Source organism: Dasypus novemcinctus, chromosome 2 (assembly GCF_030445035.2).
Source record: "Dasypus novemcinctus isolate mDasNov1 chromosome 2, mDasNov1.1.hap2, whole genome shotgun sequence".
NCBI lineage: Eukaryota > Metazoa > Chordata > Mammalia > Cingulata > Dasypodidae > Dasypus > Dasypus novemcinctus.
This window is the reverse complement of record NC_080674.1, coordinates 93116323-93134911: the sequence shown is the minus strand read 5'-3', so window position 1 is coordinate 93134911 and position 18589 is coordinate 93116323. Positions and strand designations below refer to the sequence as shown.

Genomic DNA, 18589 nt, shown 5'->3' with positions numbered 1-18589 from the left:
AGTCTTGCATGTTTTTGCTTGTTCTCTTGTGCCTCTGCTGGTCCCAGGACAATGGAAGACACATGGAGAAAAGCTACCCCTAGCCAAGCCCAGCCGAGATTCAAACCCCAGCCAACTGATCACTGTATGCTGCCGGCATTTTATAATTGTTATACAGCATTGTTGTGACAACAGATAATTCCTTTAATCTATACAAGAACAACAAAGTTATAAAGCCCTGTCCTCAACTAATAATTCTGTCCTGTCTCTGATTTATTTTAGCAATGACTTTCATCCATATAAATAAAAGAAATTTTTAATCTGTCTAGAAACTCCATTCATTTTAGAGGAACACAAACCTAGAGATCCAAACTCTCTGTTGATGAAAAGCTGTATCGTTATATTAGCCTCTTGTACTATAACAAATCTTGATGAAAGAGCAAAATTTAAAACTCCATGTGGTTCATCACTGGCTTCTACTGTCAGGACAGCGGCATATCCTTGAGCATCAAGCAGAGCGAATCCTGCTGGTGGAACTCCTAAAAATGTCAATGAACACATCAGGAAATCTGACAATGATTTAGCACTAACTTCTTAATACTTAAAATAAAATTCCGGTCTCTAAAACGTATTAAAGTAAACAGAAAATATTCTACTTTATTCACTTCTTAGACAGAAATCTTCATGTGGTTCAACAGAGCCTAGATTCCACTTTCTTTTTTCTAGACAGTAAATCATGATTTGTTTTCACTTGACTTATTTGTTATGTTGGTCATTTATGAACTACAGAAACTGTCAAGACACTGAGGAAAGTATGCAGTGAATATGCACAAAAGATGATTAAATGTGAATTGTTCCAAAATTCAAATTTGTCTACCAGTGTAAAATTAACTTCAGGAAAATTCGACCTTTGGAAATGTTTTTATGCCATAGGTAATTATTTACCAGAAGTTTTATAGGGCTTTTTCCTCATTATCTACAGGTAAGTATTCCCAAGTGGTGGTTTTTTTTGACATAACATTTCTATAGGCAGACAATATATAAAAATAACATTTTTTTCTAATTGGTATATGTCTATTTGTTAAATATAGAGATATTAACTCAACTATTGTTTCCTTTTTTTTCCATAAGAGAATGATATATCAGAAAAAAAATTAAATTGAATTCTGAATTACCTTGTGTCCTGACATCATACAGAATGATTTGGTAAACTTCTTTCTCTTCAGGAATGTTGTCGTCCAACAAATGCACAAATAGTGTTTGATTAAATGACCCCTAAGTCAAATAGAAAAAACCACTCTGTCTTATCATTACAGAACACAAACTATCTGCTGCTTTTATTGGTTTTACAAATTGAGTATCCAAACATATTTTCATTTAATAAAGAGTTCTGTGGCTTTAAAAAAAATGTTTAAATTGAAAACCATTGACTCATGGGAAACTAGGCTTAAGATAGAGAGGGAATGATTGTGGGCAATCCTGAATGCTGAGCTAAGGAATGGAGACTTTATCTGTTTAGCAAGATAGCACTATGGAAAATTTCAAACAAGGCAATAAATTGGGAAGATTTCTCTGGCAGTGGAAAATAAGGAAAACTGGAGCAGGGAAAAGAATATTAGTGTTCAGGGAGATCTGCTATTAGAAATAAAATTGGTACTCAAATGGAAAGATAATAAGAGCTTGGCTTAAGGCCAAGGAGGTAGACATGGAGAGAAAAGGAATGGCATTATCAAAAAGATTTCATACCAAGTGAGTGTGACAATGAAAGGAAGACAGAGTGACAAGAGAGCAGTGCTAATTTTCTATCAAGAAGTGATTTCTTAAAGTTATTTACCACCAATAGTCCTCTTTTAAAGTACCAGAAAGACCTTCAAAATGGGCCCTCAAAAATATAGTATGAAGAGGATAAAAAAAGACATTTGTTTTTAGAGATATATTTGTTGAATTATGTAATGCATTTAAAGTTCCAAGAGAGCGAGGAGGAGAAAGAGGAGAGAGACAGACTGTCCAACATAGTCAGAATGACATAGCTGACACCAACAATGGAGGCCAGGAAATAGCTTGGCTCAGACTAAAAAGTTGACAGCTTCTGTTTCCTTTAAGGAGATCTACCAAACCACATATGGAAGAACAAACTTCCTCCTTAAGTCTTAAAAGATCTTTATTTGTGTAATGTTCTTCCTTTAGGTTTCTAAGCAATCAGTTCTCTTATTAACTTTCTTTAATCTTTGAATTACACAATAAGCTTTTCTTTTTTCTTCAAAATACATTATTTGGGGAGTGAATATGGCTCAAGCAGTTGAGCGCCTGCTTCCCACATGGGAATCCAGGGTTCAGTTCCCAGTGCCTCCTAAAAACAAAAACAAAAAAAACAACAAAAAACGAGTAAACAACCAAAAAAAAACAACTCAGGAGAGCAGATGTGGCTCAGTGGTTGAGCACTGGCTTCCCAAATACGAGGTGCTGGATTCAATCCCTAGCCCGGTACCTCAAAAAAAAAAAAAAAAAAAAAAAAAAATTTATATATACACACACACACACACACAAATATATTTACTCCAGATAATACTTGGTTAAGCTTTTCTCTTGGTATTACCTCAGGAAAAAAGATTTGTCCAGTATAGTCAGCAAAACTGAGTACTAGATTTTGCCCAGTAATTTTCCAGTTAACAGTAACATTTCCTCGACCAGGGGGTGTTCTTACCACATGGAATTGCAAAATTTCTCCTGCAATTGAAATGTACGGATTGATAAATGCTTAATGGAAAATGAATTTGACATTTGAATTCAACAAAACCCAAATCCCAAACATGCAACTATTCCATCACCTTTTCGGAGAACACTACAAGGCTGTTCTGTTTTGAATTTTCTAAAAGCTTTTTACATGCTCATCATTTACTAACACATGGACCTACTTCTAAATGTTGTCATTTAATAAAACTTCATGAAGTAAATATGTAAATATTACAAAATCACATGCTAAAATGGAAACACAAACTTACATACACTCCAAAACATGCACCAGAACATGAATGTTCTGTAATTTAAAGAAAATAAGAAACTCCTCATGGCCAAAACTAGTAACAGCAAAAGTAAATGCTTCCTTCACTGCTCAAAACACAATTTCCTTACACTGGTATGCAATGTGATTTTACACAATGCATGCATAAAAATGCTTGCAAATACCTGAAAATCACATTTCTTTAGATTATAACTTACATATACCATCAATGATTTTGTTTTACAAAAAGAAATACAAAGGAAAGGTGTCAAATCTGTACATCATTCTCTGTAACTTCACCAAAGTTACAGTTATCATTCCTGATAATTGAAGTATTTTAGATACTTTCCATTTCTGCTTTTATCCCTAAGTTATACTTTGTAAAATTGAAGAAAATCACAGTAGCCATTTCTTTTAAATTGCTAAAAGTGAAAAGTAAGATCCTAGGAAGAATTGCTAATGGCCATATGGCTTGCTAAAAACGTGGTCAATTCACAAGTCTTATATGATGACGAAGACAGCTAAAACATACTAATGAACTATGCCACTAAAAATAATTTTTATTAAATAGGATGATGTTTAATAAGCTTAAAAAGTGCACCTACTTCTTCAAATTTTGTAGCACTGACATATAGTAGAAATTCAAGAAAACCCATTACTTTTAGTGTCTACAGTAAATACTTTTATCTAATAATTTTTAAATAAAGAGAAATAAAATAATGAAACAAACAACTTTTTCAAAGATTTTTTAAACTACCACAACTTTTTGATTTCTGAAGATAATAAAATTAAATAAATAGTTCTATAGGCTTCTTAAATAAGAATATCACGAATAAATTAATTTAAGGACAATTTTAATTTAAATTAAAAACGCAAAGTAAGTTTTTCATACTAACTTGAAGCACATATAATTTTAGCACAATGTACTATTTTGAGGAGCAGAAAATATAAGAAAGTAAAAACATCAGAAACACTTCTAAATAAGATTGCCTCAAACACCTCAAGATTCAATGGTTCAATGCACATATATTTTAGGTATACCCATTTAGAGAAAAAAATTAGTCAACCACTACAGTAGTAGACTGTGTCTTGGATTTTCTTTTAAACACAGAGGAATGAAAGGTAGCAATCAAATTACTCAAGGGTTATGATATGACTATAAAACTACATATAATCAGCCAAAACTGCCAGCCTATCATTTTAAAGGTTTATATTCAAATAACTTATGTGAACAAAATACGGATACTACTAAGAAAAATGAAGTCTCCCTATCATAAACTAGGCAGAATTCATTATGGAGCAGGTTTGTACTGAAAAACAAGGGATTAGTACTCAAAAGCGTAAAGAGTTTTGGAGTTATTAGGCTATCTCTTCTACAAAGTATTGTCTAATGACACAAATAAATAGGTTTAGAGGGTCATGATTTTCAATTTTTCTTGAACCAGAGGCTAAAGTTTATCAGCTGCTTAGGAGACTGTGAGAAACTTAATCCAAGCAGGAAAAGCGTGGCTGATGAGAGGTGCCCACAGGGAGGACCACATGGCTCCTCACCGGCCTCCCCTGCAGCTCAATTTTTTTTAAAAATCACAAAACTTGGTAATAGTGCAAACACAAAATTATGGAAGTTTGGTCAAAGGCAACGAGAGTGCAAGTACATTAAAAACAAAAGATATGTCAATAATGATCCAAATTGAAGGGAACCTGTAATCACATAAGAAAAAATATTATGGTTACAATCTTACAAGGTTGCAGATAGAGATGGGTGAATAAATACAGTATTAGAAAGTGAAAATAAAAATGAAATGCTGGGGAGAAGAGAAAAAATGACATCCTCTTACATATTTACTACATATAAAAATCTAAAGCCTAATACTATTTAACAAATATGACCTTTGAAATTTTAGCAAGAAACATAACTTGAAGCATGATACACAAACACATACACAGAGAAGTAGAGAAATAGGTAAAAAAAGCATTTCTTATATACATAAACCTTATAAGGCCATTGTAAATTTTTCATATCTAAAGGAAGAACAGTAAGAAATTTTTTCCAATACATTATTAATCGTAAAGGAGGTTCTGGTGATTTGAAACTCTATGTACCCCAGAAAAGCATGTTCCTAAAGTTAATCTAGTCCTGTGAGCTGTAAGAAGGATCTTCTGATAAGGCTACTTCAGTTAAGGTGTGAACCACCTCCTTCAGCATGGCTCTTAACCCTCTTACTGGAATCCTTTATAAATGGGAGGAATACAGACAGAGAAAGCCACAGAAGCAAGAAGCTGAAATCAATAAAACCTGGAAGGGAAGGGAGAGACCAGCAGACACCCCTACGTGCCTTGGCACATGGCAGAGGAGTCAAGGATCACCCACAGTCAGTCAGTTTTTGGGAAGAAAGCATTGCCTTTGATGATGCCTTGTTTTGGACCATTTTCTCAGCCTCAAAACTGTAAGCTAATAAATTCTCATTGTTTAAAGCCAACCCATTTCATGATATATGCTTTCAGCAGCCTAGGAAACAAAAACAGAGGTAACGATTCTGCCTTCTGAAGGCAGCCTACCAAGAATCAGGTCCATTTAAAATGCCTCCTGGGAGAAACGATAGGATATACCAAAGATCAACTTTTACTTCCTTTGAGTAGTCAAAGAACAGTTTGTAGGAAGAGGGAAACAAGTGCTTACTCTTCTAACCTAAGAGGAAGGGCAGAAGGATGGTCTCAGAGAAAGTATGTTCTAAATTTTAGGTAATAAACATGTTGCTATGTTCTAAACTGCACTCTAGTTTTTGCCCAAGTTGAAAGCCCAATAGAGTGCCCTCCAAAGAATCTGACTACATTTCCTGAAGATCATCTTGATAAGAAATCCACAGCGTCCACCAAAAGGTGGTAAGACATTTTAACTCTAAAGTGGAAGTACAGGGTGTAGGCCTAGCCTAATGTGGATAAAGGAATATGAACTTAAAATGTACTTTAATAACCCCAGATATTTTGTCCACTTAGTCCCAAAATACGCCAGAACTATTTTTGCAAAGATAAACAATATCAACTTCAGTGTATGTAAAAATCATGAAAGACTGAAATATAGGAAGCACACTTTAATAGATACATGTATTTACTGCCTACCAACCAAATGGATTGCCTTGTACAATAAAAAAGAAAGCGAGTTAAAACAATTCTAGGATATGAATAGTGTGAAACAAAAATCGTCAATAGGAAGTTAAGAAAAATGTTGAATGTTTCAACTATAGTAGTTCTATATTCTGTTTATAAAGAATCACATTTCTTGTTCAAATCTTTGCCTAAAGAAGATTCATGTTGCCTCTATGAAAAGGAAAAGTTTAAACCATTGAACATGACATGGTGATTATGAGGTTGCTGAGTTGGATAACTGAGTGAAACATCTAACAGAGATTTATAAAGAACACATTTATACATAGTTTGTAACCATAGCAAAATCCATTCTCCCATATTTCTAAATTCTGTCCATTATATTTGAAAGAAAGTAATATTTACTACTGGGCATCTCTGCAACTGCTTTAGGACAAAAACACAGAAATAAGATTCTACAGAATTCAATACATTGTTTAACACTAAAGCCATTCCCCCCTATGAATCAAAAATGCATTCAAGAGACAGAAGTTCAGAATGGTCCACATTTTAAATCTAATCGCATAAATAAAAATCCAGCATTAGGTCATAAGCAATGTTAACATTGTTAAAAGCCCACATGGCATAATTTCTTTTATCCCATTTGTTTAGCAATTGTGTAGACTCACCATGAAGGTTTACATTAATTCACTTGGGTTAACTCATGCATCGTACACATTTCTACATGCAATTTTTACAGTAATACAAGACATATGCACACAAAATACTCAATCCTTGATATTCAAAATAATGTTTTTGAAAAAAGAAAATTAATTTAAACTCTAGGAAAAGGCTTATGGATAAAGGGAAAAAAAGTAACTAAAATTCGGAAATTCCCCAGAATTTTATTTAGAAAATAAGAAAATCTTGGTGTAATCATGCAAACAATAAAAGCATTTCAGTATTTTATTTCCTATACCAAACTCATGCTCACAGATTGATATACTAAAGCAGATTTTTAGAACTAAGAACACATTCCAGACCATCTATTTTATTTACTAATCCCTTTTCCTCTTTGCATCTCTTGCAGATATTTAGTTGTTGGAAACTAAAGCAACCACAATACAGTTTTCGGGTTAAATTCACACAGGCTAAAAAGACCATGGGTGCCGCTGTCAGCAGTTTCTCCAAGGTGTTATGGTACACAGCAGGAAGCCTCTGCTACGTCAGAGTCCTCAAAGCCACCACCACCATCACCACCCAGACTCTCACAGGATGCACTTTCACTATACTAGCTGCCTTAAAGTTAAAATCTCTTTAAAGTGATCCTGGACATCCAAATGCTTCTGTAATCTGAGAAAACATCCACCATATTCCTGGAAATCACATGCCTCGTCTAGTTCTAAATCCCTCCTTAAATTCAGTCCTTCTTGGTCCCAGATCTTACTTATACCCTCCATGCTGCTGACACTTGGATTCTCTTCTTCTACATTATTTTCTTTCAAGTATTTATTCAACAACAAACAAATCCAACACACTCCTCTTTAATCTATTTTCTCCATTTTTTCCCTTGCTTTCATACATAGTGAGTAGAACATCCCTTAAGGCAGTGTTTCTCACACTTTCTGTAGTGAAGGTCGAGAGTTTTTCATATTGTTTTGTTTTGTTAGCCCTAATCCATCGTGGACTGACACATTTGTAAAATACAAAAAAATGAAATACTCCATTAATTAAATAGCAAAAAGAATGGGAATACAAGCCCATAAATATCCTTGTTAGCCATCACAGCAAAATGAAATTATTAAAAATGTTTCTGAAGGCTAACTTTTCATTTATGAACTTACCTTGTCATAGATTAGTAGCAAATACTTTGCAAACTGGGGCCAGCCCAGGACTACAATTTGAGCAGCACTGCCTGAAGGACTCTAAGTCCTTTCATCATCCTTAGATATTTTCTTTCCTTCCCCAACTCTCCTTTAAATTTCGTCTACATTCACTACTGTTTTCGCTATCCCTAATGGAGGATCTAACTCACTTGTTGGCCATGTTAGTTTCAAGCATACATTATATATCTTGTCATAACTTACAAAATTGTGCAATAGGGAGTTTAAACTATAATGTAAACTATAATCCACACTTAGTGGCAATGCTCCAATATGTGTTCATCATTTTAACAAATGTACCACACTAATGAAGGATGTTGCTAATGTGGGAAAGTGTGGAAGGGGTAGGGAGTGGGGCATATGGGAATCCCTTACATTTTTTAAAGTAACATTCATGTAATCTAATTACCTTTTTTAAAAAAATAAACTAAAATAGAATAAAAAACAACACATAGTGCTTATGTTCTTCTTCTGATAACTAATGAAAACAATCTCTCCTGTGTCTCTTCTCACCTGTCTGATTCAGGGTTTCTTTGCCTCTCTCACTCCTCTCTCTTCAGGTTTCCTTTCTCAACATGTTAGCCTGGTCTTCCACATGGCACCATCCATGACAACTTCCTTATCTTCCTCTATTCACAAATAACCTATTCATTTTCCTGATTTATCTCCATAAATCTACTTTCCATCTCTTAGCTGACAGAGATTTAGGCTGTCTCATTAATTGCCTTCTCTCAAATAGACATTATTTTTCCAACTCAAATCCATTGTTCTTCCTATTCAAATCATTTAAAGTATTTACCAAAAGTTCCTACACTATTAGGTTCTGCAGCAGACACACACAAAAAAAAGTTCAAGCAAAAAAAAAAGTTTCTTTTCACAAGATGCTCTACAGCATTGTCTATGGATTCAGACAGAACTCTGTTTAAGCTCCACTAATAAAGTGTTATTTAACTCCTAAATTTCAGTTTACTTATGTGAAAATGTGGGTGCATACTGGTATGCCCATTTGGTAGGCTGTTAGAAAAACTATGTGAAATAATGAATGTGGAATATCTTCCATGCAGAAAACAATAAATGTTACCATCTTTGTCATTAATATTTAGAATGGTTTCTCCTCCTGTGACATTTTACTTATATCACATTACACAATGTTTAAATCAAATAGCTACCATTAAGCACAAATTACACTTACCAGAAACTACATTCCTTCCCTCACCCAATCATCACAAAGAAACCTATGAAGCAGGTAATATTTCCCCCCATTTAGCAGATGAGAAAGCTGAGCATCCCAAGTTTGACAAACTTCCTGAAAATCACACCAATAGGAGGGGCAAGTTAGGACACAAATCCAGTCTGCCAGGCCCTTAAATCTAATCAAACACTTCACTATTTAGCTCTCTCCCAAATAAATTCTATGCAAATGAACACACACAGCTCAACAAAATAATGAAAGGATAAAACATCAGTAGCTTTTAAAAAACAAGATAAATAACAACATCCACGGAAAAGACAGTAAATGTGCTCAACAAAAAGAGGAACCCACCTTCATGGCCTATGACAGATCTGGAAGCTGTCTGAAAGCTAACGATTCCTGCCACATTGTCATTGGCCAGAATGTGCACTCTCACAGTGTCAGAGCTGGGCAAAATTCTACTTCCACCTTCGGTGTACACCAAACTAACAACGATGCTTTCATCATCTTCTGGCTCGAAATCATCCAAAATGGTTAAAACAACTGTTTTTTTTATTTCACCTACAAACAATTAATGAAATTGTAACCAAAGTAACTAAACCAACATTAAGAGTAGCTAAACCAAAATAGAGAACTAACAAAAGCCCCAAGTAATACCTATTTTTAAAAGTTAATAAAAATATTTAAGTGAATTAAAACAGTTCAATGACATATTAATATTAGCACTGCTATAAGCAAAATTATGTTAACCTATATATCCTTTCACATATAAACATTGTAAAATTTCATTAATATGTACAGTTATGGAGATCATTTTGAATTATGGAAAGTTAGTGTAGGATTATTTCAAAGAATCACAGCTTTACTTCCTGCTCTCTAGTCAAGAACAATGAAAGAAGTGACTGGGAGAAGGGCCAAGCAATCTACTTCGCTGGAACCCCACTAGTAGCCAAGGCACCACTGAACACTCAACCCAATGGTACTAATTCCTGTTCAGTTTAAGGTTTCCTCCATTTAATAGCACCCCCAGACGCCTGTTCTGGAAAGAGAATGAAAGGGTCAGAAGACAAAAGGTAGGGAAAGGAGAAAGGGGATATGAATAGATATTCTCCCTCTAGTGACCCTTGCCCTTTTTCATCAAATTCTGCAGTGTCAAGATTGCCTCAAGTATATATTTGGGAAGCAGATGTGACTCAGGAGACTGGGCTACCACCTACCACATGGAACATGGGAGGTCACTGGGTTCAGATCCCAGTGCCTCCTAAAGAAGACAGCAGGCTGGCACAACAGGCAGGCAGAGCAAGCTGACACAACAGAGACACAACTAGAGGGAACATAATGAGAGACACAACAAAGTGGGGAGCAGAAGATCCTGATGCCTCCTAAAGAAGACAGCGAGCTGATGTGACAGGCAGGCATGGCAAGCTGAAGCAACAAGATGACACAACAAGAGATGCAGGGAGGAAAAACAATGAGAGATACAAGAAAGCAGAGAAGGAGGCGGCTCAAGTGATTAGGCACCTCCCTCCTACATTGGAGGTCCCGGGTGCAGCTCCTGATGCCTCCTAAAAAGAAACAAGGAAGATGAACAGACACAGCAAGTGCAAACAACACAGGCAAGTACAAACAACAAGAGGGGTGGGAATAAATAAATAAATAAAGTGAAATAAATTTTTAAAAAATTTTAATGCATATAAGAACCTGGGTTAGCTATAAGAGACGTGCTTTTTTAATGATCCTAAAGTTGCAGTTCAATGTAATTATAATTTGTAAAATGTTACTTTAACTTTCCTTGTAGTTCCAAAACTACTGGAAAATATGCCTTTGAAATTTCATGTCTACTCCCTCTTCATTAAATTTTCATGATTCCCTTTGAAATAGGGAGAAATTTTACCAATTACTAACCTGCCCCCATCAAGTATATAAGGTTTCACTATTCCACTATTCTCAAAATCTTTTTTCAGAAAATAGCCATTATAGATGCTTTATGCTTTTTAAAACCTTACTCAAAATATAATGCTATTAGATGTTTCAAAAAGTGTACTATATATGCACCATGATCTCAATCACAGTTTAAAAGAAAATGTATGCATTATAGTTTGACAAAAACAAACAAATGCAATGGATTGCTCTAGGATATGGAATTAAGAATAATAGTATTCCCTTCCTTTTGTTTTATATCCTGAAGTTTTTATGAGTATACTTACTTTGTTTTTGTTTTATTTGGTTTTTTTTTTTGAGGTACTAGGGTTGGGGATTAAACCCAGACTTCGTATGTGGGAAGCCAGCATTCAATCACTGAGCTCCCCTAAGTTTGTTTTTTCATTTGCTTGCTTGTTTATGTTTCTGTTTTTTCGGAGACTCCAGGAACCAAATTCAGGACCTCCCATGTGGAAAGCAGGTGCTCAACCACTTGAGCCAATCCGCTCCCTAGTATACATTACTTTTTAAATAAGAAAAAAAAAAATTTTTTTTTAAACTGTATGGAATCAATAATTGCCAAAATCAGGATTTAAACAATGATATCAGTAAAGATACCATCCCTCCCCAAACAAAAATTATTTTAAACCTATGAAGTTTCCAAATTTTCAAATATAAGATAATTTGGCCAGTCCTGAAAAAGAAATCAGCAAATCTGACATTATTTATAGGTTACAAAATCTATAATTATATTATTGATTATGAAAAATTATAATGTGCCCACCACTAAGAGCAGTATTATAAACTGATCTATCACTAGGATTAATTTAATTTAAATGCAGTCACCAAAGTTTATACTAGTTACACTTATAAATCATTTTCATTGACCATTCATTGTGACTTACCTAGTTCATAAGAAAAAAGGCTACCAGTTAATATTTATTTTCCTAGCCACCACTTCTTATCCATGGCTTATTCTTTTCATTTTCCTTACAAATTTAAAACTTGCCTTATAGTTGCCTCTATGATTCCTTAAAGGCGTTGCTATCACACATAGAAGGATAAAATTCACACATTCCTGAGAAATTCTCTTTTTAATAAATTACTGACAACTTATACAGGACCATGCCAGGCTACACATGGCTTGTCAATCATTAACAAGCCCACTAACTTCTATTTTTCCTAAAACTCTTACATATACACAAGAATATACACAGTAAGTGAGAATTCTAGTGAAGATTATCATAAGAATTGACTGTGATGACTTTACCAGAGGGAACTGAAATACATTTTGAACCATTACTTACCTTCAGCAAAAGTCAGAATATCTCCAGCTCCTATAAAATCTAAACCTTCAGTAGCTGTTCCACCAACAACACGCCATTCAACTGTCACCTGACCTAAGCTGCCCCCTTTCCTGTGGATCATCAACTCCACCGTGGTTTGGGGCTCTTCCTGAACTTCAACATATAAGCCATCTTCTGATGCACTGGGACTAATACTGTAGATCATAAACACTCCAAAGGCATCACCATTCAATGCTATAACGACTGTGGAAGTATTTGGCTGTCCTATGGTTGGCTGATTTTTAAAACTGGCTGTGATGTTCATGAGATGAACCTCAAGAAGAGAAATTAGGAAACTCTCATCCATCTCTGGAAAATCATCAGGAAGGATCGAAACTGTGAGATTTGCAAACTCATCACCTTCCAGCATTACTGCCCATTGCCTTGTTACAGGGTCATAGTCACTACCAGCCACAGCCTGACTGCTAAAAAGAGACATTACCCTGGTCATGTTTTTCCTGTAAGTCCAGAAGTCTGAGTTATTGAGTGTTGGGCTGATCCATGATGTCATCCAAAAACACTGGGGGCCCTCAGAAGCACTGAAAAATGAAAACGCTGAGCAAGCCTGCTCTTTTAGGCACAAAGTGGCACAATTATATCGGGGTTCCCCCACTGCAGAGACATTCACCCAAGTTCTCCAAAGTGGGTCAGGCACCCCTTGAATTGGCGATTCATAGTAGGACAGTAAATCTTCACCTTCCTCAACTGCAAGAGCGACTATATCAATATCGGACGTACTGTAGAACAACAAGAGCTGACCAAAGTGGCCGCCGCTAAAACATGGAGTGACAAAAGAAAGGTTAAGCACTCAAAGCAATCTGTGGGCTACATATAGAGAAGTGAAATGCTGACTGTGGTTTTCACTTTATTTTTAAAAAGTGTTTAAAGCACAATTACAATTGCAAAGACATTTCTCAACTATATTTACCATTGAATATTTTGTTTTCAATCAAACAATACTTTTTTTTGGCCAACTTATGAAAGTACCTTGCAAGGTATACAAATAGTATCCTTCTCAGAACTGTCAAACAGAATTTGAAAATTAATCTAATTTTCAGTATTAGATTTCACTGAAACAAATTAGCAATGATAACAGTATGAGTACATTTTGAAGGAATATAATTACTTGTCACAAGGACCCAGGTACTTATATTTCCTATTTCTGAAGAAGTTCAGTAAGCAGTATGCTGCCTCACAACAGAAATGCAAAAAACGGAGAACCTGAAAAATCAATTACTTCATATAGCATCAGAGGGTTCTTTAACTGAAATATTAGTTGTATTTAATTCTAGCTCTAACTAATCACAGATTAAGGCAATAAATTTCTGGGTTTAGAAAGTTCAGTGATACACAATCTATAACGTATTTCACTATTGATAGGTATGATAAAATATGCTGGGCTACTTATATTCACGGCCATAATTCAATTAACAAATTGCAATAACCTACCAAATAATTTACAGTGTAGAAAAATTACCAAATCAAAATCATTTAATTATTGCAAGAAGTCTTTCCCCACCACCCCACAACTCCCATCACTCCCACAGATGAAAGTAGCCATCTCATGTACCTTCGCCTGACAGTTATGTTAGCACAGGAACTTCTTTCCAGAGGCTCTTGAACACGATAAGCCGACTGAGCAAAAACTACTGTACCATAAGGATTATCATTGGCAGGAATAACAATATTTGCCACTCGATCTAACCCAATAGTACCTCCACCAGAGGCTTCAGTTAGTTGTACTTGGATAACCTAAAAATACAGTGAAAAGTCCCTTAACAGCATCCCAGTTCTGAAATTAGAATAATAATGATGAAGAAACAAAAAAATCTAACATACCCATACAAGTACAAAAACAAAATGGAAAGAAATATGAATGAATCCAAAGAAACTCCCCCAATTACACTTACAGGCCAGCATGAAATAGAATAATCCATCATCAACTTTAATAACAGAGCATAATTATTCATGAGAAATATAAGGTATTTAAATTGCTTAATAGTCAGTGATAGCAGTAACCTCATGAATCAATTTTAAGATCTCTGTTTAAGTTTACCATTTCAATAATATGACTGTTCTGTTCTATACTTTTTTCTTATTTAGGGAAAATACTGCACATATAATCACTGGATATTTAATCTATTATGATTGATTTTCTACATTATTTTAAGTGGATATTCTGACAAAATTCAAGACAGAAAAACATGGTATCATTACTGCCACCTAAATTTAGACACAAAGAATAAGAAACATTTTATATGTCTAATTAATATCTAATATTTTTAGAAGTGAATAATAACATACAATTAGCACTCAAAAGACATTTTATGGACTTTTCTCCTATGAAAATTTGAACTATCAAAAAATAAAAGCTATTGGAAGTAATTTTAAGAGATATAAGCTTCAATATACTGAAAGTTCATAAATAAATAAAATTAATTGCAGCTAATAGATGTTAGTGATGAATCAACAGTTCCACTGACAATATATTTTTATTTGCCACCTTGCCACCTCATCAAGAAAAATAAATATATGGTGTTTGCCACATAGCATTAGTATGCAAATGAATGAAATAGGTGAAGAATCAAAATCAACCTTCAATTAAGATTGACTGGCTCACTCTCAAGCCAAAAGAGAACATGGATGTAAACAGATTAAAAGTTTATATGGAACAAATTCAGTGAAAATTACAACAGATGCATATATATTTAATCATTTAGCCAAAATATTGAAAAATACATAATTGTACAAAATACTCTTGCACCAGTAAACTGGCAAGTATACATAACTTGTTTCTAAAATCTCCTTGCTTTTGTTATCTGTAAGGATCACTTTCACACTACTGTCCTTTGAACATTCTCACAAAAATAATTTATTTGACATCCTCTCTAAAATGTCATAATAGCCATCTGTTCTAGTCACTACACGACAAGGCACGTTTTCAGTGTCATTCTATACTAGCCATTCCTCTCACCTCTTCAATCTCCGGAACGTCGTCAGGCAGGACCTCTAACAACAAGGTTTGAATGGTTTCCCCAGGGGCAAAGGTCACATTACCTGAGACAACTCGCAGGTCGCCAGTAGCAAGCTGTCCATTAATGGTGGCAACCCACTGAACAGTAACATTGCCAAGTGTCCCAGAATTTCTTATTATTTGCAGGTTTACCTTCACCGAGTTAAACTCAGGTTCCTCTACAGTAAATTTAGTAATCTGAAAACCTGAAGGGCAGAGCGGAGGTCATTTCAAACACAAAATGAAACTGAGTTAACAACATATAACTAACCAATTGCCATCCCGCAGTCAAATCTTTTATCCTCCTAACCAATCTAAGTAGCTAAACCCCACAAAAAAATCAGAGTAACAGGCTGTGAAACAAAATGGTTAGGCCTGATAAAATTTCCAAATTATTTTTCATTATGATGGAAGCTGTAAACTCAGAACCAGATATCTACCAGACCTGAGGGGAGTAGGTCTAGTGAGTTCTGTGGTGAACTGGACAGTACAAATCTGATCCAAAGGGGAAGCTTCTATTTAGCTCCCACAACTGATGCTATGGAAGAAAGGGAGTTCAATGTTGCCGGGTTTTCTTATTTATCAAGAAATCCCAGATTGCCAGGTTTTCATGTACAATCTGATTTAAAATACTAATTTAAAGTATTGTCTAAGACTCACAAACTAGGAGCAAGATCTGACTCAAAAGCCAACTGTTTGTGACTTCCATATATATATATATATATGCTAAAAGGCTGATTTATTTTTTTAGTAAGCACTAACTACTGCCAGCAACATATGCACATAAAACGTATGTCCATATAATTGTACCATATATGTCCTATTTATATGTTAGCAATAGCAGTCTTAAAAAGTGACATTATAAAATCAATTCTGAATCTCTAAAAATAAAGAAAAAGCCATTACCCGTGACCTTAACAGCCAAGTAAAGGAGAGACACAAGTTAATCTGTTTACCAAATAGTCCATAGGGGTCATCAGAGGCCTCAATAACAACGATCGCCTCTGTTAAAGCCCCTAGTCTGGCTCCTCCTGTTGTTTCATTCAGCAATTGCACAAGGAAAGTTTCTTCCAACTCAGGGTAGATGTCATTAATGACATATATTGGCACAGCTTTACTGGTTTCCCCTTCTAGCAAGACCACATCCGATGAAGCAATACTATAATCTTCACCTACAAAGGCAAAAAACAAAATGTGAGAAGACTTATTCTAAAATATGGTAAATATTCCATATACTAGGGAAACACTATTATGTATCAAATTTCATGGATATGTTTGGAAAGACTTCTTGAGGATGTTCACTGCATCTATTATAAACCAAATTTTACCTTTCTCCCTAAGAAAATGGGTTTGATAACATCACAAAGAAATGAAAAAGACTTCCTAAGAGTATTCAAGTTAATTCCTTCACTTTCAAAAACATATGCATATAGGGGAAACGGTTGTGGTTCAATTAGTTGGGCTCTTGTCTACCATATGGGAGGCCCCGGGTTCGCATCTCAGGGCTTCCTTGTGAAGGCAGGCTCGCCCGTGCCCGTGGAGAGCTCATGCAGCAAGATGACACAACAAAGGGAGACAAGCAGGCACAGAAGAGCATGCAGCGAATGGACTCAGAGAGCAGACAGCAAACAAGGCACGTGGGGGGGACAGAATAAATAAATAATAAATAAAAAAAAGATATGCAGATAATTCTTTCTGTTTGCAGAGAGCGAGAGTCAGAGAGAGTGTGACTCATCACCTGAAGATAGCCACTTCTCTATATATTAAAAAAAATGTGTGTATACAATACTTTTAGAACAAAGAACAGAACGAAAATCCTGATCTCACTGAGGAGGTAAATTACACTGTTGCACAGAAATGGGCATCTTAGCATCATCAGTGAGACAGCTGGAAACTGTGGACTTTCCTGCAAAGTTGGATAAATTCTGCCACTGCTCAGGGTGATGGCAGCTGTGTTCCTGAGCAAACAGTAGCTGGAGAAAAGAAAGATTCTCCTTAGGGAGCCGGGGGTTGGGGAGCTGACCCTGGAACACGGATGGATGCACACTGTCTATCCATGTACAGGGTTACTGGAGGCATCCCCATCGGCATTCCTCGGGGCTACCCACATCCACGTGCATATACACACACCACCAGGGGCCCAGTGAGCCTGACTGTCTTTTCAAGCAACTATCATGTCCAGATACTTTATTTTTAAAAATCAAGCATGCTACCCCATCCCATTCACATTCTTGTTTCTTTCAGTGCACACTAGAAAGATTTTGACTGAATAGCGTTTAGATAAATCTCCCCCTAAAATGCTGGAATTGCAGTACCGAAGAAGGAAGTCTCCTGATGTTTGCATTTGACAGTAAAATCATCCTCCCTACACATAAAGTGGTAATTCTAACCATTTGTCTACTCTATGTTCAAGATAAATGAGTCCAGAGAAAAGGCTGTTATGGAGAAAGGAAATCATAAGGCTGCTCTTTTTTTTCCTGTACTCCTCAGTAGTCATTTACACATGAATCCTTTCCAAAAAACTAAAAAGTATACACAGAGAAAATCTAACAATGCTTTCCTCAGTTTACTTTTCATTGGTTTGTGCATATTTTGGTCAAGATGACTTTTAAGTTCATATGCAATTTTGCCAACAGTTTTCATCACAGATTCCTCAAACTCAGTGTCACAAATACATGATATTTTAAGGCCTCTAGACCTAGGCCTTAAAAAGATGCAAGAGAATTGTCATTTTGTGGTTGACTTTTCTAACTGCATCCTTGAGTGGCTTTGTTAATCAAGGATACTTTGTTCCTCTTAAGCAGTTCACTGCTCCTTAGGTGTCATTTCTCACCAGCTATTGCAGTTATTGGCACAGCTTTAAACTTCACAGAAACATCTGCAAATGCTCCTCCTGTTCTTGTCACATTGATAATGGGTCCAATGTGATTTTCTGCCACTCGAACAACTGGTGCTGAGAGCTGCAGAGTTCCATATGCATCATCATTAGCAATGATAATTAGATGAGCAATAGTTTCTACTTTAGGCCCAAGACGTGGAGAGTTTGGAACTGAAAGACAGAAGGCAACAGTTAAGAACTAACATACCAAAATTTTAATACATGGCCAAAATTTATCAAAAAGCTTCTGCAAGATTCCATCAGCCAAATTTGAGATCATCACTTTTGTGTTT

The 18589-nt window shown here is 35.5% G+C and overlaps 1 protein-coding gene across 1 annotated transcript in view; it reads right to left on the bottom strand.

Moving 5' to 3' along the window:
* The window catches only part of ADGRV1 (adhesion G protein-coupled receptor V1), a 685020-nt gene that overhangs the window by 541612 nt on the left and 124819 nt on the right, over positions 1-18589 (bottom strand). The window contains exons 29-37 of the mRNA XM_058276109.1: positions 18252-18467; positions 16375-16590; positions 15380-15624; positions 13976-14157; positions 12367-13178; positions 9491-9700; positions 2576-2706; positions 1155-1254; positions 339-518 (exon numbers count right to left, since the gene is read on the bottom strand). Coding sequence (XP_058132092.1) covers positions 339-518; positions 1155-1254; positions 2576-2706; positions 9491-9700; positions 12367-13178; positions 13976-14157; positions 15380-15624; positions 16375-16590; positions 18252-18467 — 2292 coding nt within the window. The remainder of the gene's footprint in view (positions 1-338; positions 519-1154; positions 1255-2575; positions 2707-9490; positions 9701-12366; positions 13179-13975; positions 14158-15379; positions 15625-16374; positions 16591-18251; positions 18468-18589) is intronic.